The sequence below is a fragment of the Chiloscyllium plagiosum genome, chromosome 15, assembly GCF_004010195.1.
Source record: "Chiloscyllium plagiosum isolate BGI_BamShark_2017 chromosome 15, ASM401019v2, whole genome shotgun sequence".
Taxonomy (NCBI): domain Eukaryota; kingdom Metazoa; phylum Chordata; class Chondrichthyes; order Orectolobiformes; family Hemiscylliidae; genus Chiloscyllium; species Chiloscyllium plagiosum.
The window spans coordinates 78,903,877-78,926,674 of record NC_057724.1 but is presented as its reverse complement, the minus strand read 5'-3'; the positions used below and the strand labels follow the sequence as shown (position 1 = coordinate 78,926,674).

Here is a 22,798-nt window from a genome sequence, read left to right as displayed (position 1 = left end):
GTGAGTGCCGAACCAGAGGACACAGCTTAAAAATACGGGGTAGACTATTTAGTACAGAGATGAGAAACTTCTTCACCCAGAGAGTGGTGGCTGTGTGGAATGCTCTGCCCCAGAGGGCAGTGGAGGCCCAGTCTCTGGATTCATTTAAGAAAGAGTTGGATAGAGCTCTCAAAGATAGTGGAATCAAGGGTTATGGAGATAAGGCAGAAACAGGATACTGATTAAGGATGATCAGGCATGATCATATTGAATGGCGGTGCAGGCTCGAAGGGCAGAATGGCCTACTCCTGCACCTATTGTCTAATGTTGACTATCCCATATCAAGTTACTCCTTTCCAGATTATTATAAATCCTATTTCTTATAAACTTTTCCAACACTTTATCCACAACCAAAGTAAGGCTCACTGGTCTATAATTACCAGGGTTGTCTCTACTCCCCTTCTTGAACATGGGAACAACATTTGCTATCCTCCAGTCTTCTGTCACTATTCCTCCAGACAATGACGACATAAAGATTAAAAGCCAAAGGCTCTGCGATCTCCTTCCGAGCTTCTCAGAGAATCCTAGGATAACTCCCATCTAGCCCAGGAGGCTTTTCTATTTTCACACTTTCCAGAATTGCTCACAACCTCTCCTTGTAAACCTCAATCCCGTCTAGTCTAGTAGCCTGTATCTCGGTATTCTCTTCAACAACGTTGTCTTTTTCCAGTATGAATACTGAGGAAAAATATTCATTTAGTGCTTCCCCAATCTCCTCTGACTCCATGCACAGCTTCTCACTACTGACCTTGATTGGCCTAATCTTATTCTAGTCATTCTTTTATTCCTGATATACCTATAGAAAGTGTGAGGGTTTTCCTTGAGCCTATCTGCCAATGACTTCTCGTGTCCCCTCCTGGCTCTTCTTAGCTCTCTCTTTAGGTCTTTCCTGGCTAACTTGTAACTCTCAAGCACCCTAACTGAGCTATCACATCTCATCCTAACATAAGTCATCATCTTCCTCTTGACAAGAGATTCAACTCCTTTAGCAAACCACGGCTACCGCACCTGATGACTTCTTCTCTGTCTGACAGCTACGTACTTATCAAGGACACGCAGTAGCTGTTCCTTGAATAAGCTCCACATTTTAATTGTGCCCATGCCCTACAGTTTCCTTCCCCATCCTATGCATCCTAGATCTTACCTAACTGCATCATAATTGCCTTTCCCATGGCTATAACTCTTGCCCTGCGGTATATACCTGTCCTTTTCCATCACTAAAGTAAACATAACCGAATTGTGGTCACTATCACCAAAGTGCTTACTTACCTCCAAATCTAACACCCGGCTAGGTTCATTACCCAGTACCAAATCTAATGTGGCTTTGCCCCTTTTTGGCCTGTCAACATTCTGTATCGGGAAACCCTCCTGCACACATTGGACAAAAAAACTGACCAATTTAAAGTACTGGAACTATCGTATTCCCAGTCAATATTTGGAAAGTTAAAGTTCCCCATAACATCTACTCTGTCACTCTCAGTCCTATCAAGGATCATCTTTGCTATCCTTTCCTCTACATCTCTGGAACTATTTGGAAATGTATAGAAAACTCCCAACAGGGTGACCTCTCCTTTCCTGTTTCTAATCTCAGCCCAAACTACCTCAGTAGATGAGTCCCCAAATATCTTTTCTGCAACCGTAATACTGTCCTTGACTAACAGTGCCACAGCATCCCCTCTTTCATCATTTCTCTGTTCTTACTGAAACATCTAAATCCTGGTACCTGCAACAACCATTCCTGCCCCTGCTCTACCCATATCTCTGAAATGGCCACAACATCAAAACCCATGCTGCAAGTTCACCCACCTTATTCTGGATGCTCCTGGCATTGAAATAGATACATTTCAAACCAAGTTCTTGCTTCCAATGGCAGCTTCAAGTCAGAAATCTTAGTTCTGACTTCACTACTGTCAACCTCCCATAAAATCGAACTACAATTTCAGTTCCCATCCCTCTGCTGAATTAGTACAAACCCACCCAAAGAGAATTAGCAAATTTTCCCCCCATTATGTTGGTACTCCTCTGGTTCAGGTGAAGACCATTCTGTTTGTAGAGATCCCACCTACCCCAGAAAGAACCCCAGTTACTAAGGAATCCAAAACTCTTCCTCCTGCACCATTCTTGTAGCCACGTGTTCAACTCCTCTCGCTCCCTATTCCTCACCTCGCTAGCATGTGGCACAGGAAACAAACCAGAGATAACAACTATGTCTGTTCTAACTCTGAGCTTCTACCCTAGCTCCCTGAATTTCTGCCTTACATCCCCATCTCCCTTCCTGCCTGTCTTGTTGGTGCCTATATAGAGCACGACTTGGGGCTGCATCCCCCTCCCCTTCAACGATCCGAGACATCACAAACCCTGACACCTGGGAGGCAATACACCAACTGTGAGTCTGTCTTGTTCCCACAGAACCTCCTATCTGTCCCCCTAACTATGGACTCCCCAATGACTAATGCTCTTCTCTCCTTCTCCTTTCCATTCTGAGCAACAGGGACAGACTCTGTGCCAGAGACCTGTGCCCCACTGCCTACCCCTGGTAAGTCCCTCCCAACAGTATCCAAAACGGTATACTTGTTGTTGAGGGGAACGGCCACAGTGGATCCCTATTCTGCCTGCTGGTTCCTTTTCCGTCCCCTGACTGTAACCCATCTACCTTCATCTTGTACCTGAGGTGTGCTTATCTCCCTGTAACTCCTCTCAATAATCCCCTCCGCCTCCCGAATGATCCGAAGTTCATCCAGCCCCAGCTCCAGTTCACTAACACAGTTTTCGATATGCTGGAGTTGGGTGCACATCCAACAGATGCAGTCAGCTTGGACTCTAGTAGTGATCCTTACCTCCCATATTCTGCAGGAGGAACATTCAACTGCCCTAACTGCTATTCCCACTATTCTAAATTCCCAGCGGGACTACTGAAAAACTAAAACAAAAAAAACCTAGTCACCTTACCAATCCAGCCCACAGTACATTGTTTTTTGGTTAGAGGAGGAGGACGGTTGGGAGAGACAACCCGAGTGGTGTTGCAGGTAAAGTAACCACCCAAATATAAGCCTCCCTTACCCAGCAGTCCCCTGTCCGCTCCTGCTCAGTGTGCGCTCCGACTGTGCACGAGATAAGCTTTTATATCTTTTGAAGATTTACCTTCCCATCAGGCCTCTGGTCCTCGCTGTCGCTTCTCCTCCAAATGCCACGAGAAAATTAAGAACACTGAACTTCCGAGGAAAGCTTTTGTATCTTTTAAAAATTTACTTTCCTGTTGGGAATTTACCTGACTCTATCTGTAAGAATGATAAAGGAGAATCGCCGACACTATAAATATCATATATAGTTTTGATTGTTAGCATTTTTATGTTTGTACTTAGGTATACTTAAATTTTAACAATGTATTTTAATCCTTATCCTTTTGATTTTTTTTGTGTAACATATTTCACAACAAATGCATTCTAGTGTCTTGTAATCTCTTTAATTCCAGTCTATACAGTGCAGAAACCCTCCAACATGTCCGCACTGACCAGATGTCCCAATCTGACCCAGTCCCATTTACCAGCATTTGGCCCATATCCCGCTAAATCCTTCTTCTTCATATACCCATCCAGATGCCTTTTAAATGCTGTAATTGTACTTGCCTCCACACTTTCCTCTGACAGCTCATTCCATGCTGCCTTTTGGGTGAAAGAGTTCTTCTTTAGGTCCCTTTTAAATCTTTCCCCTCTCACCTTAAACCTATGGTCTCTAGATCTGGACTCCCCCATCCTGGGAAAAAGATTTGTCTATTTACCCTATCCATGCCTCTCATGATTTTATAAATGCCTATAAGGTCACCTCTCAGCCTCTGATGCTCCAGGGAAAATAGCCCCAGCCTATTCAGCCTCTCCTTAAATTATACAACTTTCTTCCCATGAAGGTAAATTAAAAGTTTCAAAACTGAAATTGGCAGATTTTTCATGGGGCAAGGATATTGTATTCCTAATTCCTCCGCCTCTGCCAAATCTACTCCCAGGAGGACCAGTTCCACCACAGAGCACACCTTGTTTAAAGACCGTAATTTCCCCTCCCATGTGATCGAAGATGCCCTCCAACGCATCTCATTCACATCCCGCACCTCCGCCCTCGAACCCCACCCCTTCAACCGCAACAAGGACAGAACCGCCCTGGTCTTCGCATTTAACCCCACCAACCTCCGCATAAACCGCATCATCCGCCGACATTTCTGCCACCTACAAACAGACCCCACCACCAGGGTTATATTTCCCTTCCCAGACCCTCTTCACTTTTTGCAAAGACTGTTTCCTCCGTCAGGTCCATGCCCCCCATCAACCCACCCTCCCCTCCTGGCACGTTCCTCTACCACCAAAGGAATTGCAAAACCTGCACCCACAACACCCCCCTCACCTCCATCCAAGGAACAGAAGGAGCCTTCTACATCCATCAAAGTTTCACCTGCACATCCACCGATATCATTTATTGTATCCGTTGCTCCCGATGTGGTCTCCTTTACATGGGGGAGACTGGACGCCTCCCAGCAGAGCTCTTTAGGGAACATCTCCAGGGCACCCACACCAATCAACCCCACCGCCCCGTGGCCAAACATTTCAACTCCCCCTCCCACTCTGCCGAGGACATGCAGGTCCTGGGCCGCCTCCACTGCCGCTCTCTCACCACCTGACGCCTTGAGGAAGGACACCTTGAGGAAGGACGCCTCATCTTCCACCTCACAACACTTCAACCCCAGGGCATCAATGTGGAACTTCACCAGTTTCCTCATTTCCCCTCCCCCCACCTTACCTCAGTTCCAACCTTCCAGCTCAGCACCATCCTCATGACCTTTCCTACCTGCCAATCTCCTATCCCACCTTATCCGTTCCACCCTCCTCTCCAACCTATCATCCTTACCCCCACCTCCATCCACCAATGCACTCTTAGCTACCTTCTCCCCAGCCCCACCCCCTCCCATTTATCTCCACCCCAGAGGCTCCCTGCCTCATTCTTGATGAAAGGTTCCTGCCTGAAAAGTCGATTTTCCTACTCCTCGGATGCTGCCTGACCTGCTGTGCTTTTCCAGCAACACTCTAATCTTGACTCTGATATTGTAAAAGTTGCAATACTAAATCAGGTTGTTTGTGATAAAAATCAGATCAGCCATAAACAAACTGAATGGCAGGACAGGTTTGAGAGGCTGAATGGCCTAGTCCTGTGTTTATATCCCATCTGATATTCCTGCTGACAGTCTATATTCCATCTGGAAACTGTAATTGACAGCCCCTACGCACTGCCGTTGCACCTGAGGGAAACCGCCAATCAGAAAAATTCATAAGATGTTCTTTTAGGCTATCTGTTGCCTTCGCAATTTTAAAAAAAAATCAACATTGTAGCTGCACAATATTTTCGTTGCTCACTGGTCAATATTTTATACTGGAGCTGTGATCAGAGTCATCTTACTTGTCCCTTGTATACTTTGATCTTCGTTGTCTCTTCGTGCTTGAGAAGTTAATAATCTGACGGCCATTAGGATCGGGTGAGGTGCTGAACTGAGAATTGCATTGCTAATTCATGGAACTGGGACAGGTGTTCTATACCTACATTCATCTTCCACCCAGCTGTATTGTTGGTAGCTCTGTGTAGCATGATTGGTATGTTTGACTACATATAGCCATTAGATTTGAAATTATCTCATTTCAGCACTTGATGTGCATTGCTAGCAGAAAACATTTGATTTCAGTCTTGAAAATTCCCCAGCCAGGTAAATTTATCTTGCTATTGCTCTCTCTGACTCTTATTGCTGCGGTTTGGAGCAGTATTGTATTACTCCAAATGGAGACCCGTACAATTGAAGAACACTTTCCTTCTTAAATTCAAGCCCACTTGGAAGGCCAATGATGCTGTTAGTGTTTTGTACCTTTTTAGAATTAGAAATCCAATTTATTTCCACACTATCTTTTATTGTGCATTACCCTGTTAAGTTCCTCATCCACAGGTCTGTATTCTAACTGTTGCCATGTCCCATTTTACCACTGCACCTGTGCTCATGACATGTATTTGCTCCCAGTTAAGCAATATCTTGATTTTAAAATTTTTGTCCTTTTATTCCATGGATTCTCCCTTACTACCTGTCTAAACTATTCCAATGTTACAACCTTTCAAGAACTTTGCATTACTCCAGGCCTAACCTTGTGTCCATCTCCAGCTTTCTGCCCTTCACCACTTGGCTTGCTCAGCAGGGAAGCTGTTGGTGGTGGTATTTCCTTTGAGGTTTTATTGGTCTGAACCTAGGGTCAGTACCTTCAGCAGCGTAGCATTCTTATAGTATCACACTGGGAATGATGGCTTACATCTTGTCCTCAATAAATAGTTGAGAGTGGGGTTCAAGTGCCCAACCTTCGGTCTGGGAGATGAGAGTACTCGTCATTGTGCCACTGCTGATCCTGTTTTTCAGTTTGTTGATTGCATGTGCAGATACACAAAGCAAGACTGGTGTATAACAAAGTCTGTCTTTGTCCCACATTAATTTATGTTTGCACTTGTTCTAAAGGAAGCAAATGAGTGATTTTAATGGTGCGAGCTGATGGATGGCAGGATTGTAGCTGTGGGCAGAGGATATGAGGCTGACCCAAAATATGAGAAGAGATGCTTTGCTTCCCATCAGTGGAAAGATGCATTCAGTAACTTCTGCAGCGAGTTGCTGACTGTTTGCATTACATTTTGATGCAGTGTGAATACTTAAATCTTTCTGCTTTATTATGGTCCTGTTCTGCACAGGTTTTCAAAGTGTGTATGAGTAACAGAGTGTTTCTGTCTGCAATTTTCTGTATGGGCTAACTTGTGATTTGTATCGCTATTCATGGTTAAAAATGTGTCTGCAATGATGGCACGTCTTTGTGCAGCTGACAGTCACTTATGGAAGTTAATGCAAGTGTGGTCACTCACCTCTTTCATATTTAAAGGGAAGCTGCCAGCATCTTATCATAATTTAAGTGAGGTCTGCAAAAGTGTAAATCTATATGGGCAGCATGGTGTCTCAGTGGTTAGTACTGCTGCCTCACAGCACCAGGCACCCGGGCTCGATTCCACCCTCAGGCAACTGTCTGTGTGGAGTTTGCACATTCTCTCCCTGTCTGTGTGAGTTTCCTCTGGGTGCTCCGGCTTCCTCCCACATTTCAAAGATGTGTAGGTCAGGTGAATTGGCCATGCTAAATTGCCCATAGTGTTAGGTGCATTAGTCAGGGTTAAATATGGGGAGTGGGTCTGATTGAGGTCGGTGGGTCCCTTCGGACGGTCTTGTTGGGCTGAAGGGCCTGTTTCCATACTGTAAAGAATCTAATCTAATCTATATACACGGGGAATCTGTTGAGGGGTGTCTGTATTTTTCATGGGTTCCTGGACTTATGTCAGTATTTACAGGGGGTCTTTATAGATGGACCAAATAGTCATTAAAGTTAATAATTTCATCAGTACTTACATATTGAAAAGTTTGAAAGCAGTGGAAATACAGAATGGAGAAGAGGTTGAGAAACATCGAGTCATGTGATCCAGGCTGTGTTTCAGTAATGGTCCTTGCCACTGCTACCTTGCCAATATACTGCCAACTCCTAACTCCTGGTGGCAATTGAATCATTTAATGGGCCAGTGCTTGCAGTTGAAATCAAAGACCCGAGAATGTTGGAAAAATGCAGCTGGTCTGGCAGCATTAATGGAAAGAGAAACAAGGTTAGCGTTTTGAGTTTGGCATGACTGCTTCAGAATCCCCCAAACGTGTGATTGGGATCCCAAGTTAGTGCGCAGTTGGTGAGTTGATCCACCTTTACTACACACAGTCCATGACTATCATCACCTTATCTGGAGTAATCCTCTGGCTCTCTTCACCTCGTTATCACCTCCTTGTGTCTCCTCTCCAGCTTCAGTTTGCCTATCTTCATAAATTAAAACAATGAACCTTGGTCCAAAATAATGCATCTTTATTCGACCTCTGCCAAGGCCAGCATTGAGCTAACCAATTCTTTTTGATTAATTAGTGTTGATGGAGCATTGGGAGTGTGTATCACTGCTCCAGGTGGAGCCATAGCATCAGTCCCCAACTGGACACTTCGAGGCACCGAACTGATGAACGGAACTTCAATGTCCTCTCCTAATGCCTGTGGAGGCATTGCTCTGCTGATCTCAGGTACAGTCCTTAATACTCTGGGGCTTTGATGGTAAAAATGGAGGAGGATCTGCATACAGTTTCAGATTTCATATCTCATTCTGCTCCTGTATCAGAAGTGTGTGTATTGCTTCAACTGTTTGTATTCAAGCCAGCACAGCTTACATTGATAAATCAAACATCCACCTGAGATACCAGGCTACCTCTGCTGCTTGTGTTACTTTAAAGAATGCTAAATCATTCTGTTTGCTTTCATCTGTACTCTCTCAAAATCTGCAACTACAGTTTTTTAGTCATAGTTTTCTTGGTTTTTGTCAAAAAAAAGACATATTCTTTAAAAGTGTTTCATTCTGCACTGACCAGGAGAATTTGCAAGAATCCCAATTAAATAGGAAATAAATATATATATTTGAGGGAAGAGTACTGATTTGGTTTTCAAGTGGCATATGTTAGTAGAGACAAACGCCATGGAGAATGCACCAGTTAATGATGATTGACAGTCAAGTATCAGGCTTTGTTAAAATTTAAACCAGGCAGCTTGAGTGGTCATGGTCAGAAGTCACATGACATCAGATTATAGTCCAACAGGTTGATTTGAAATCACAAGCTTTCAGAGCACTGCTCCTTCACCAGGTAGAGTGAAGAGAAGCACACAGGCACAAGACATAACAGCAAAGAGATCAAAATATTGTACAAGAAGTTTGATGGAGTGTTGCCATGCTGAATAACAAATCTCTGCAGCTGATCAAAAGTGTCGGACAGTGAGAGTAAAGTGGCTCCGCATTTGATTGGTCACTGCATTGCTGTGGGAAATAAAGCAGTCATTCAACCAATAGGCTGTCAGGTATTTTGTTGAGTTGAAACTGGTGCAGTGATTCCACCGTTGGACATTATTTGCTAAATAATCTTGAGTGTATGAAGAATTACATTGACAACCACTTCAGAATTGTTATGCTCGCAGTATGTCAGACTTACATGAACTGAAAACTACGTACATGAATACGCAGGGCCTTGTGTGTTGTAGACAGTGCATGTACTACACTGCAACTTGGCTTAGTCAGAGCTAAATACACTATACTATGACTAAGTGCAATTGCACAAGTGATTTGTTAAGCAGCATAATTGTCTCACACTGTTGAGTTAGTACAGCAATCACAAAGTCAGTGGGGTGACCTTATTATGCAGGACCCCAGGAAAGATGTGGAAATAATCCCTTATGGAAATAGGGACCATATAAAATGGCCCGTAATAAATCCAGTTGAGAATTCAAGAGAAATGTCTTTGCCAAGAGAATTGTGAAAACATGGAATTCACTATCATTGGGCGTGGTTGAATTTTACATTGTCGTTAGTTTTCAAGTCGTTAGGTAAACATATGAAGGATAAAGGGTATTAAGAGGATGAGATGAAGTAGAATGGAGAGTGCTTATAGCAAGCATGAATACTGACATAAGCGAGTGGGCCAAGTGATTATCCTTGCTTTGCAAAATTCTTTGTAGTTCTATATATCAATGCATACTGCTGATGGTCCTCAATATATATCATGCAGTATTTCCATATAGATGAGTTGAAAACTTCATTCTGAACAGGTAATCCCAGCAAAGATGCAATTGAATAGATTAAATTCATACTTTGAAATCAGCATTCATTCACTGGCATTTGTCTACATTAGATGGTTTAATTCCAGTCACACGCTTGGCTATGAGTGAAGAGGGCTGTACCGAGTTGCGTTGATATGTAGAGGTCCCCATCATGAGATCTAGCTGCTCAGAAGTTTGAGGGTCAAGTGGTGATAAGTAAAAATTGGCTCTTAAAATTGAGACCATTTTACTAAATCAGTGTGGGTGGCCAGATTGTTACTAGGTTTAAATCTGCATATTTCCAGAGTTGGAATGAATTAAATCTAGCATGCTGTCATTTTAACTTAATAATTAATTTATACATTAATAATTGATAATGGATTTATTAATAAATAATTTAGCAAGCTATAACTTTTGTGCACAAAACTATGAAACTTTAAACATTTATGGAAAAGTGACAGATGTGGTCATTACTATCTGACACAATTATGTAAAATTTGCAACATAGAAACGCCCACAGTATGAACACAGTGCACCTGCAAGGGCAATTTCTCAGGAAATGTTGGGTGTTATGCTCAGTAATTTAGGTTGGAATCAAATCCAGATCTCCTCCTGCAGTGCAAAGTTTCCCTAAGGTTCCCATGAAGATTTGGTATTTCTGCAAGTCTTCCATTAACAGGTACATGAATGTCATGTCAAGTAAGAGTTCACATCCATCAGGCATGATTAAAGGAAGATTAAAATTCCAAGCTGAGCGTCATTGTTAGACATGAGAGTAAGCCAGACTGTCCCTGAAACAAGATAATCTCTCTCAAATCAGTGAACTGTCCTGACTTATTGACTGCTCAACAGTGGGTGGAGTTTGTTGTAGATTTGTGGTGTGATTTAATGTCTCCCCCACCTGACAACATGCAATATACTTTAGCTGCAGCTGCTGGAGAAGGCAGCTCGCTACCACCTTCTTGGGGGCAATTAGGAATTGGCGATAAATGCTGGCCCAGCCAATGATGCCCACATTCAAAGAATAAATATGAAAAATTTGAAGGCATGGACATGCTAGAATCTTGATGGTAACCCCTTTATAAAGGTGAATCTTGTTGGCACTGCAATATTACTGAAATGGAGGGAAGCATAAATAACCTTACCTTGGTTTATAACTACAACATTGAATTGCATCTTACAACTGAGAAATAGGCCATGTAACACAATGGGTTTATACCAATGGTTATGTTCCATATGACTCTCCTCTTAACCATATTTCAGCCAACCGACAGAAGTTCCTTTCTCCCTTGTGTATCTAGCTTCTTAAATGCATTAAAGCTGTCGCCTTGCCATGTTGAGGCAGGATCTACATCTTCTCCATGCTTGAGTTTAAAAAAAACAATTCTCTGTACTGCTTATTGGATTTATTAATGGCAATCTTACATTTACCTTTTCTGCAAAATGATTTGTGCTATGTTGCATTTTATGTGAATACTTATATTAGCAATACTTATATTGATGTTCTTTTCATCAACACTTTAGCATTGAAAGCAAATGGCATTTGTTACACTACACACTCGGTGCGACGTGCTCTGGAGAACACAGCACTGAAAGTGGAGGATGTTGAAGTTTTTGCACAAGGCCATGGGATCATTCAGGTAAATCAACCAAGTTAGCAATCGTTTTCAACATCTTTGCTAAGTCACTAATATTGCGATAGCTCCAGTCACTCTCTGGTTCAGGAATTAATTAGAAACCTTTTTTTAAAAAGCTGAAGTGAGCTGGTGATTACTTCATCACTTGGGTCTGTGTTCCTCTCATAACTAGAAGTGTCTATCATTTCTGACAGCCAGCATCCACCCACCAGCTTATGCTGACCTCTGCTGCCTGTATTCTAACTGACACCAACCTGCATTTCTTCATCACCCCTGTAACTCTCAATTCAATAACATCTCCATCTTCAGAATTTCATTGTTTCTATCTTTTCACAGATCTCACCCCCTGACTATCTCTTTGACCATTCCAGTTTGTAAACATCTCTGCACTTGTCCCATTCAGGTTCCTTGTGCTTCCCAACTTGTTTTATCCCACCGCTGGTGGCTATGATGTAAACTCTCTCGGGGTCTTAAACTCCAGAATTCCCTTCCTAAAGCAGTCCATCTTTCAATCTTCCTTCAAAACACTCCTTAAAATTAGATTTTGATTCATCTATCTTCATACGTCCTTGTCTGCCTTGGAGTCAAATTTTGACACGCAATCATCCCTGTGAAGGCACTTGGAATATTTTGCTACATTATCGATATTTATAGATTCAAGCTGTTGTGATGTTATTGACAATGCTTCAATAGTCTGATTACCCAACTACACCCCTTTCTCAGCTCTTCTACTCCTGAAATCCTCATTCATTTCAAGAGCACTGGAATACAAGAGCAGGGATGTACTGCTGAGGCTGTAGAAGACTCTGGTCAAACTGCAGTTGGAATATTGTGAGCAATTTTGGGAAGTGTTGGCGTTGGAGAGGGTCCTGAGGAGGTTTACCAGAATGATCCCAGGGACGAAGAGCTTGACATATGAGAGCAGATGCGGAGATTGGATCTGTACTCAGAGTATAGCAGGATGAGAAGGGATTTCTTTGCATTTCACTGAGATATCTGGATAGAGTGGACGTGGAGAAGATGCTTTTGTTAGTAGGAGAGGCTAAGAGTCGAGGGTACGGCCTCAGAATAAAGGGACAATCCTTTAGAACTGAGTTGAAGAATTTCTTTAGCCAGAAGGTGGGAAAACTATCAAACTCATTTTCAACAAGAGCTGTGATGACCAAGTCGTTGAGTGTATTATAACAGATAGGTTCTTGATTAGTCAGGAGAACGAGTGTTGCTGGAGAAGGCAAGAGAACGGGATTGAGAAACATATCAGCCATGATTGAATGGTGGACTGAATGGCCTAATTCTCTTCCTGTGGCCTGCTCTAATGGTCTCGTTCATGCCTTTGTTACCTCGACCATCCACGAATCGGAAGTCATCTGGATTTCTACTGGCCGTGTCTTAAGTCACACCAGGTCCTGTTTCCTGATTACCCTATGCCCTCTGATCTACACTGACACCCTGGTCATGCAACATCTTGATTTCTTCATTTTATAATTTATCCTTACTTTTGAATCTCTCCACGACCTTGCTCCCCTCCTTTCTCACTGTGATGCACTCCAGTCCTGCAAACCCACCCCTCACAACACTGAGATATAGACCAGTCTCATTATGACCATGTGAGCTCCACCATTTAGCTGCCTATATCCTACTCTCTGTTCCTTTCCAAAACAAAATATTTTACAAGTCTTTTTTTCCATTCAAATGACAATTATCTTTGTTGGAGTTACTCATGAAATGCAATTTGATATAAAGTTTTCATCGATGATGATCATTTTGTTGGGCGAATGTATTAAAGGTTATGAAGCAAAAATTAATTAGTGAAGTTGAGGTTCAGATCAGCCGTGATCCACTTGAATGATCTCCCGTGTCTGTGTTTAACAGACGAGAGCAGTCTGGTTTGATAGAATAGTAATAAAAATAGTGAGAAACAAAGACAATTCCTGTTCATTAGTTCTGCTGTTTGATCTCTAGCAGCAAATGTAATCAAACTCACCCAGTCTTCACCTCTTCCATTTTCCTCATTCTGAATGATTTATTGCTTTATCTCTGGATGTAGGTTTGCTCGCTGAGCTGGAAGGTTCATTTCCAGAAGTTTCGTCACCCTGCTAGTTAACATCTTCAGTGGGCCTCAGGTGAAGCACTGCTGATAGTTCCTGCCTTATCTCTCCAGTTTGAAGGTTAGGAACAAGAATCAGAGATCATGTAGCACAGAAGGGAGGCTGTATGCTGGCTCTTCAGACATTTTAATTAGTCCTATTCTTTGTCATTTCTCCATAGCCCTTTGTGAACACTGATCTCACTCTCATTAGAAAGTTACCACTGAATCTGTTTCCACTGCCCGTTCTGGCTGCACATTCTGAACCATCACACTTGGTTTTTTTGCCAAATAATTAAAACTCTGTTTTTTGGTTATGGACATAGCTGTGCGATAACAGCCATTTCCCCCAATTTGTTCTGTGAAACCTCCCATCTGAGTAAATCTCTTGATTACCCTCCCTAAGATCTTGATGTCCTTTCTGAATGAAATGTGGATCCCAGAACTGTTCACAATATTCAAGCTGTGGACAACAAGTTTCCCAGTTTCCATTTGGTCAGAGCTGTCTGGTAATGATGAAGGAAAATATGTGCCTTGTATGTAAAACCATGTAACATAGGAACAGAAGTAGGCCATTCAACCTTTAGAATCTGGCCTGCCATTCAATGAGATTATGGTTGATCTGATAATCCTCAACTCCACTTTTCTTCCATTTCCCCATAACCCCAAATTCTCTTACTGATGAAAAATCTGTCTGTCTCAGCCTTTAATAATCTCAGCTCTCTGTGGTAAAGAATTCCACAGATTCACTACATTCCAAGAGGAAAAATGCCTCCTCGTCTCTTTCCTAAATGAGTGATCCTTTATTCTGAAATTGTCCGCCATGGTCCTGGATTCCCCCACAAAGGAAAACAACCTTTCTGCATCTACCTAATCAGATTCTTGAATCTTTCAATAAGATTGCCCCTTATTCTTCTAAGCTCCCATGAGTACAAGCGCAATCTACTTAACTTTCCTCTCAAGGCAGCCTATCCATACCCAGGATCAGCCTAGTGAACCTTTTCTAAACTGCCTCCAGTGCCAGTAAATCTTTAGTACAATTATCAGTTGACTAGTTTCAGGTCAGGCACAGTGCTAGTTAGCCAGTGATGTGAGAACTGCTACCCAGCACAGCGACTGGGGTTTCCTGGTGACTGGGTTTCCATCATAACAGTGTGTTTAATTTTTCCCGAGCAGATCGAAAAGGCCTATGACTACCTCAGCCAAAATGCCTCAGTAAAATGTCACCAGTTGGGTTTCAGCATCAAAATATTGCACCTTCGTGGAATCTACCTCAGGGACCCAGCATACCTGTCAGTGCCAATCGACTTCTCTGTTTCTGTGGAGCCAGTGTTTCCGGAAAATGCAGGTATGGAAAACATTAATGCAAGAAGCGTGTGTGGTTTGAGGGGTTTTAATGGACTGGTGGCTGTTTGATTCGAGTTCTTTCCCATGACACATTAACAGGAAGGCCCATTTAAAGAGACATGAAATTATGCCCAAGATAGCAACAAACCATTGTCTGTGCAGTGCCCTGGGGCATGTCAGAAATCTGAGGAGGCTGTTAATAAGTGCAGAGATGTTTCATCTTAAAATTATACTTTACTGTTAGTGCCAAATATTTATTGTTTCCAATTAGCAAAAATGTGCAGTTGTCCTTTTCACTCCTGTAGTCAAAAATCTCCTCTAACACTTTATCGACCTGTCCACTTCTAACCCATGACATGACAGTACCCCTCCAGCCTAATCTTGTGCTCTGACCTCTCCTGACATCTGTGATGTGAACCCCTCCACCTTCATCTCTGGGGCTTCAACTGGACTTTAATGTCTTTCTCTTCCCACATCAGTTCACAGGCTGAGACTGCCTCTATGCCACGGCCGTCTGGCCCAACCACTGAGCAAGCAGAGCACAATATGCCTCCCATCCAGTCCCAAACCTGAGACCTTGCAACCAGAGAGTTCATTTTTTTTTATACACAACTGTAGGTGATAGGCTTCCAAAGAGTATACCAGCAAGAAGCAAAGCTTTGGAAATTCACTGGTTGCAGTTTCGACCTGTGATAAGAGTTATTGAATTTCAAGTATTGAACACAACAATTAGGAGATTATTCAATTATTTTTGAACAGGCACCTGATTGATTGTTCAAGCAAACTAGTCAATTCACTTCAGAACTGAGAGTATTGCTGCTAAGTTTACAGATGACACAAAGATAGGTGGAGGGACAAGTCATGTCTAGGAATCGGGTGGCTACAGGAGGACTTGGACAGGTTAGGAGAGTGGGCAAAGAAGTGGCAGATGGAATACAATGTGGGAAAGTGTGAGCTTATGCACGTTTATTGGAAGAATAGAGGCATGGATTAATTTTCTAAGTGGGAAATGGCATCAGAAATCTGAAGCACAAAGGGACTTGGGAGTCCTAAATCGGGATTCTCTTCAGGTTAACTGGCAAATGAATCTGCATGTTAGGAAGGCAAATGCAATGTTAGCATTCATTTCAAGAGGGCTGGAATGCTAACAAAGATGTACCACTGAGTCTGTATAAGTCTCTGGTCAGACCGCATTTGGAGTATTGGGAGTAGTTTTGGGCCCCATATCTAAGGAAGGATGTGTTGGAATTGGAGAGGGTCCAGAGGATGTGTGCAAATATTATCCCAAGGATGAAAGGCCTGTTACATTAGTGGTTGAGGACTCTGGATCTGTATTTAATGGAGTTTAGAAGGATGAGAGGCCTGGATGGAATGGACACAAAGATGATGTTTCCACCAGTAGGAGATACAAGGATTTGGGGGCATGGCCTCAGAGTAAAGGAGCAACCCTTTCGAACGGAATGAAGCAGAATTTCTTTAGTCAGAGAATAGTTAATCTGTGGAACTCATTTGCCACAAGAGCTGTGGTGACCAAGTCATTGAATATATTTAAGACAGAGATAGGTAGGTTCTTAATTGGTAAAGAGATAGGGGGTAATGGGGAGAAGGCAGGAGAATGGGGTTGAGAAACATATCAGCCATGATTGAATGGCACATCAGAATCCACGGGCCAAATGGCCGAATTCTGCTCCTTAGAACATAAAGACCATAAGATATAGAAGAGATAATATCTCATTTAATGCAAAGCCTTTAGTGACCTGATGCTGTTCTATCGTGTTTTGAGTTCTTGACGAATAGTTCGAGTGTAGGTAAAAGACCAGAATGGGGGGGTCCAGGTAGAGGGAAAGTGTTGGAGGTAGGTAAAGGAGTCTGTGGGACAGGGAGAGGACTCGAGCAAAGAAATGGGCAGGGAGGCAAACCCAACAGAAGAAGAGTGCAGTGTCATTTTGTGGGGATGCAGGGGGATAAAACCAAGACCTTTGCTCAGTACAGAATGTTCAGCATCAAAGAGTGGAAAGTCAGAAGGGATAGTAAATACATGACAGGAGATGGGGTTAGGAGAGGCGAAGGAGTCAGAGGGAAAGGGCGGGGGAATTAATGTTCCAGAGGGCTGTGTTATCTCTTAAGTAGTTGCATCTTATGTTCTTCAGTGCCTTAAAGGAAAAGAAAAAGTTTCTTGTCAGCACATCGAATAAGCCAGAGGATGAAGTGGATCTGGGGGGGCAGGGCAGCTCTGAGCCAATGTGAGGTGGAGAGAGAGTGTGCGTCTGACGACGCATAGCACTGAGTGTGGATCTCAGGATGTAGCGAGAGCAGCTGCCTGAGGAGTGTTGTACATCACAGTGCAGTGTCATTGAGGACTCTGGATCTGTATTTAATGGGAGTGATCCTGGGTGGATTCAAAACACAAAGGATGAAACTTCAATCAGAATCCACGTGGAGTGAGTCTGATTCAGAGGCACTCACTGAGGAACGTGATGTGACAGTGGAAGCAGGCTTTGGCAAATAACTTGTCAAACACCAGGAGTGACAACAAAAGTAATGTTGGTGAACAAGAAAAACGGTTAGAATGGAAATCCTGTCAGGGAGAGGAGCAGAATATCTTCAAAGTGGGCATACCTGAAAGAGATATGGCAATGAGTTAAACACTAAACAAACAAAAATCAAAGAATTACAGATGACAGTTATTATGGGTTATTGGCTAGGACAGAAGAGAAGCTGAATAAGGGATCATGAGAGCTGAGGGTAGCAGAGAATAAGTAGCGTGTGCCATTCATTATGCCGTCATTTATTCCCCTTTCCATATCTCTCTCTCTGGGCTCCATCTCAACTTATCCATTACCTTCCCCCCTACCCCAGCCTTGTCTTCAGCTTAAGTACAAGTTTTCCCTCGCTGTTATTAGTTCTGATGATGAGTCACTAGACTCGAAACATTAACTCTGTTTCTGTCTCAGCAAATACTGTCGGAGTTGCTGAGTCTTGTCAGCAATTTCTGTTTCTGTTTCGGAACTTCAGCATCTGCAGTTCTTTGTTTTAATTTAGTAATTTTTATCAAATTAATTTTAAGATAAATGTTGGCCAGAACATTTGCAGAGACCTCTGCTAATCTTCCTTTAAATGGTAGAATCTTTCATGTCCAGCCTAAAGGCCTGACAGGGCCACAGTTTAAAATCCCATCTGAAGGATGGCACATCTAACAACAACAATATACTGGAACATTAGCCTCGATCTTTGTTCTTTAATCCAGGCTTGAGGCAGCTATTTGACACTGAGGTTCAGGTATCCTTGTTTTATTTCATATGCACAGAACACAATGAGAAGATAGCTCTTCAGATACATCTAGCTTTGACTTGCAATGCATCGTGGGTGCATATCCCCTCCCATCTGGAGCTGATGAACCAATCCCGCCAGGTGACTGTCAGGGTGGATCCTCGAGGACTCAAGGAAGGGCCACACTTCACTGAGGTCAGTTGAATGTGATTTCCTTGACGTGTGATCACTTGACACCTTTGTGCTCGATGGCACAATGTTTTGTGGTTTTTGTTTCACTTGGTGTTGTGTTCTTGGTTAGCATATGGTTGTAATTGTCCAATCATCTGCTTTGGTTATGTTTGTTACGAATAAATATTCACAAGAACACAGGTGAAACTGCCTCACTTCTGTTCTAAGTGATGGAATCTTTTTTGCCCATTTAGGCAGATGAGGAATGGTTTAACATTTCATCTAAAAGTTGACACATCTGTCAGTACAATGATCAGTCAGTACTGCACTTAAAGTGGTACATTTAAAGGTTGCAAGGATACCCACAAAGCACCAGCTGCAAAGCTGTGGCAACCCCTGCACAGCTGTTTTCCATGGCTGTTATGAGGACCCAACAGAATTCGCTGTCTGTCAGCCTGCAGTTGGGGCTCCTTATCCTTTGAAGATGAAGAAACTAACTCAATGAGTTTCCAACTAATCCGGTGGCCTGCTTCAGTTTTAGTAAGTGGTGACCAGACTGAAACAACAGGAGGTCAGATGCTGCAGCCAATGAGGGAGGCTTCAGGAATCAGGCAGGTGAGGTGAATACACAGGAGCCAGTTAGTGGGGTGGAGGTGGACTGGATGGGTTATATGGGGGGGGGGGGGCGGTCAGGATGTGATATGGACCTCCTTGGACTCAGGTTCCTGCTCCATCTCCACACACCATCAACCCTCCAGGTAAGATGCCAAATTGACAGCCCCCACCCACCCTTAATTGAAGGAGGCATTGAGAGCTCTACTCAGCATCTTCAGGGACATTTACATGGCCTGCCTACACCCCTAGATGCATCCCTGTGAGAAAGGGGATCAGCAATTAGCTCCTGGAGTGTCTGGTGTTCATGTCTGTGGGATAGGATATGAACCTATGACCTTGTAAGTCAAAGTGAGAGCATTAATGACTGAGATATAGCTGACATTAATTAAATACTTAAGATTGTGACTTCATATTTGACAATTTCTGATTGAGAGACCAAATGTGGAGCTTTACTGATTCAGTCTGTGCAATCAGTAAAGGATCAGGCTGAGAAATCGAGTGGAAATTCATTGTTATGACTTCGTTCAAGACCAGTGATAAAAGGAAAAACCACAAATCCCATTATTTATGTAAGAACAAGGCCACAACTGTTTCGAGGAAAAGACAGTTTTACTCTACAGGAGTCAATGAAATACCATCCAGTGTACATGCCTGTCAGCTAAAATCCAGAATCTACCCAAGTTAAATATGAATTTACAGGCAAATAGTCATAGAGTCATAGAGGTGTACAGCACGGACCCAATGATTATAAATTACTATTTAAGTGGCAAATGCAACCAAGACAGGTCTTATAAGCTGGCTTGGCAGTCCATTTCGCACATATGTCATTAATCTCAGCCAAGAAGTCTGACAAAGCTCAGTCTTCCTCACAAAGAATTTCAACTTCCCTTCTACAACTTAGCCTGATTGCCAACCAACCTGAGTTCCATGGATGTATTGTTCACCCGAATCAACTTTGCTAATAACAGACTGGGTGGCGTAGATCCACCAAAGTTACCTTTAACTGAAATGGGTGCGGACAAAGCTGGGCTTGTCTGTTCTTAACTTCTGTCATCTTCAGTCTGCCTGTACTGCCCCATTGGGATTACAGTCTCTTAATGGCTGTCAGTTCTCTTTATGTTTTTCAACCAGTTTCATTCCACCCAAGTATTCCAGTCTCCGTTTTAGTCTTATTTTCCGTACACTGAGAAGATTAGTTTTCTTGCTTGGTTTTCCTTTTCAGTTCGTGTCTGAGTGAAAAATACACACTTTGAAACTTGTCATGCCTCAATGGTGTAGTTTGCTGGAAATCAATCCAGAGTTATCACGAAAGTTACAAGTTGTATAAAAGTATGCAGAATTATCTCATGTATCTGACTTTTTAAATGCAGGTTGACTGAAAACACAGTCCAGATTTCTGTACTGAACAAGAATTGCTATTTATTTCAGATAGAGTATAGCTACATGTAAATAACTCGAACTGTGGACATATTATTGTGCTACTTAGAACTCTAATTCCCTTATAACCCCTCTTCCCCGCCGCCGCCAATGACGACACACACCTGTAGACAGGCAAAAAACAAAATTTGCTATTAAGGATGAAGGGAAAGGTGGGAAGGATGTTAATTGGAACATGTCTAGAGATTTGCTGAGATGATCCTTTTGATTTGACAGAATGTGCTGCTGCTCAATCTCTTTCCTTGAGGGATTTTCATTTGCTTGTAGGACGCACAGAGTGACTGGTTCACAACTTATAAAGTCTCTGACTCATTGGTTAAAAGCAGTAGTTTACAGCAAGTGATGAAGAATAAACTAGCTTTGTTCAGGCTTTCATAGTTTCTTACTACAGAGACAATAACAGCACTTCCATTTAGATTAGATTAGATTCACTACAGTGTGGAAACAGGCCCTTCGGCCCAACAAGTCCACACCGACCCTCCGAAGAGCAACCCACCCAGACCCATTCCCCTCTGACTAATGTACCTAACATTGTGGGCAATTTAGATTTCTGGAGGTTTGAAAGCTTATAACCATCTCATTCCTACCCACAATTCTTTGCTGCGTTCCTCAGTGCTATTCATCAATGATGTCAGATATTCAACTCCCTGAGAGCAAATCACAGTTAATGACAGACAGAAGGCCTTTGGTTTGTCACTGGTCTGTGGAAGAATGATCAGTTGTCAGTCAGCTACTTGTTGCTTTGGTGAGTCGCACTTTGCACAGATGCCAATCGATCTGCAGTAACATGCCCCTACAAGCAACAGTGTACATAGCAATTACAACGCTTATACTTCTCAGTAACTTGCTTTTAAAATGTAGAGCAGTCTATTCCCTAATCCTTAGTTTTAATCATACTTCTTTCGCATTTCAGCCCACTATCAAATACCATCTTTGCAAACTAGCAAGTGCTACACACTGAGTCAAGGTGCGATCTATAGTATGAGTACCTAAAGAATATCCTCTAGAAATGTGATTGGTGGAATGTGGCCCTATATAAACTGTAGTTCAGAGGGACAGTCACTCCGCTCTGGCACAAGATAAATTGGCCAGTAATGTGGAGGGAGCACTGTATTTTTTAAAGCGTTATAAACTTTTTCTGTTCCTTGCTGCAGGTCCTTGGTTATGATACGACAGCCCCTGATGCCGGTCCATTGTTTCGAATTCCAGTCACAGTCGTCATTCCTTCAAGGTTTGTGAAAACTGGTTTTCTGCTTCCACCACCCTCATTTATTGTTAATCTTAAAATAAATCATGGGCAGCATCTTTTTCCCTTTGCTGCGTTTCTCACTGTAATTCAGCAGTGATGTCATGTCAAACATTCTCTTGCCCAGGATAGTGAAAATGTGGAACTTTGTTTCCCCCAAGACATGGTTGAGCCTGGGGATCACGTTTCAAAACTGAGATTGACAGGTTTTTTTTGGCAAGGGTATAAGGAGGTCACAAGACCAACATGGATTCAGTTAAAGCAAAACAAAAATGATTTTGGAGATCTGTAATAAAATTTTTTAAATGGTGGAGAAACTGAGCAGTTGAACAGCATCTGTGAGGGGAGAAGCAGAGTTACCATTTTCGGTCCAACATGCCTTCTCTTTGGAACTTCTAGTTTAGGTTAAGATGCAGATCGGCCATGATCTAATTGAATGGTAGAAGTGGCTTGTGGGGCTAAGTGGCCTGTTCCTTTAAGAGCCATGGTAACATAAAATGTTGTAAATGCACAGAATTTAGTTCTGTCAAATAATCAGATAGGAAATGGAAACATAGAACATTACAGCGCAGTACAGGCCCTTCGACCCTCGATGTTGCGCCTCGATGTCATACTAATCTGAAGCCCATCCCACCTACACTATTCCATGTACATCCATTTGCCAGTCCAATGACGACTTAAATGCACTTAAACTTGGCGAATCTACTACCGATGCAGGCAATGCATTCCATACCCTTACTACTGTCTGAGTAAACATCTTGTTAAATTCTGAGGTAAAAACAATGACTGCAGATGCTGGAAACCAGATTCTGGATCAGTGGTGCTGGAAGAGCACAGCAATTCAGGCAGCATCTGACGAGCAGCAAAATCGACGTTTCGGGCAAAAGCCCTTCATCAGGAATAAAGGCAGAGATCCTGAAGCGTGGAGAGATAAGCTAGAGGAGGGGGGGGGGGAGATGAATGTGATAGGTCAGGGAGGAGAGGGTGGAGTGGATAGGTGGAAAAGGAGCTAGGCAGGTCGGACAAGTCCGGACAGGTCAAGGGGACAGTGCGGGCTGGAAGTTTGAAACTAGGATGAGGTGGGGGAAGGGGAAATGAGGAAGCTGTTGAAGTCCACATTGATGCCCTGGGGTTGAAGCAAATGTGGCTGTGATACCGAGTTTGTTTCACGGCATGGTTGAAGAGCTTCAGGGCAGAGGAAATGACCTGGGAGTTGCAGTGGGAGAGGGACTCC

General features: G+C 42.9%; 1 protein-coding gene across 1 annotated transcript in view; it reads left to right on the top strand.

The window, feature by feature from the left end:
- LOC122557441 (tripeptidyl-peptidase 2-like) overlaps nt 1-22,798 on the top strand; it is a 114,228-nt gene that overhangs the window by 43,840 nt on the left and 47,590 nt on the right. The window contains exons 12-16 of the mRNA XM_043705196.1: nt 8,049-8,197; nt 11,280-11,395; nt 14,655-14,826; nt 18,133-18,290; nt 21,473-21,549. Of these exons, the coding sequence (XP_043561131.1) occupies nt 8,049-8,197; nt 11,280-11,395; nt 14,655-14,826; nt 18,133-18,290; nt 21,473-21,549 (672 nt within the window). The remainder of the gene's footprint in view (nt 1-8,048; nt 8,198-11,279; nt 11,396-14,654; nt 14,827-18,132; nt 18,291-21,472; nt 21,550-22,798) is intronic.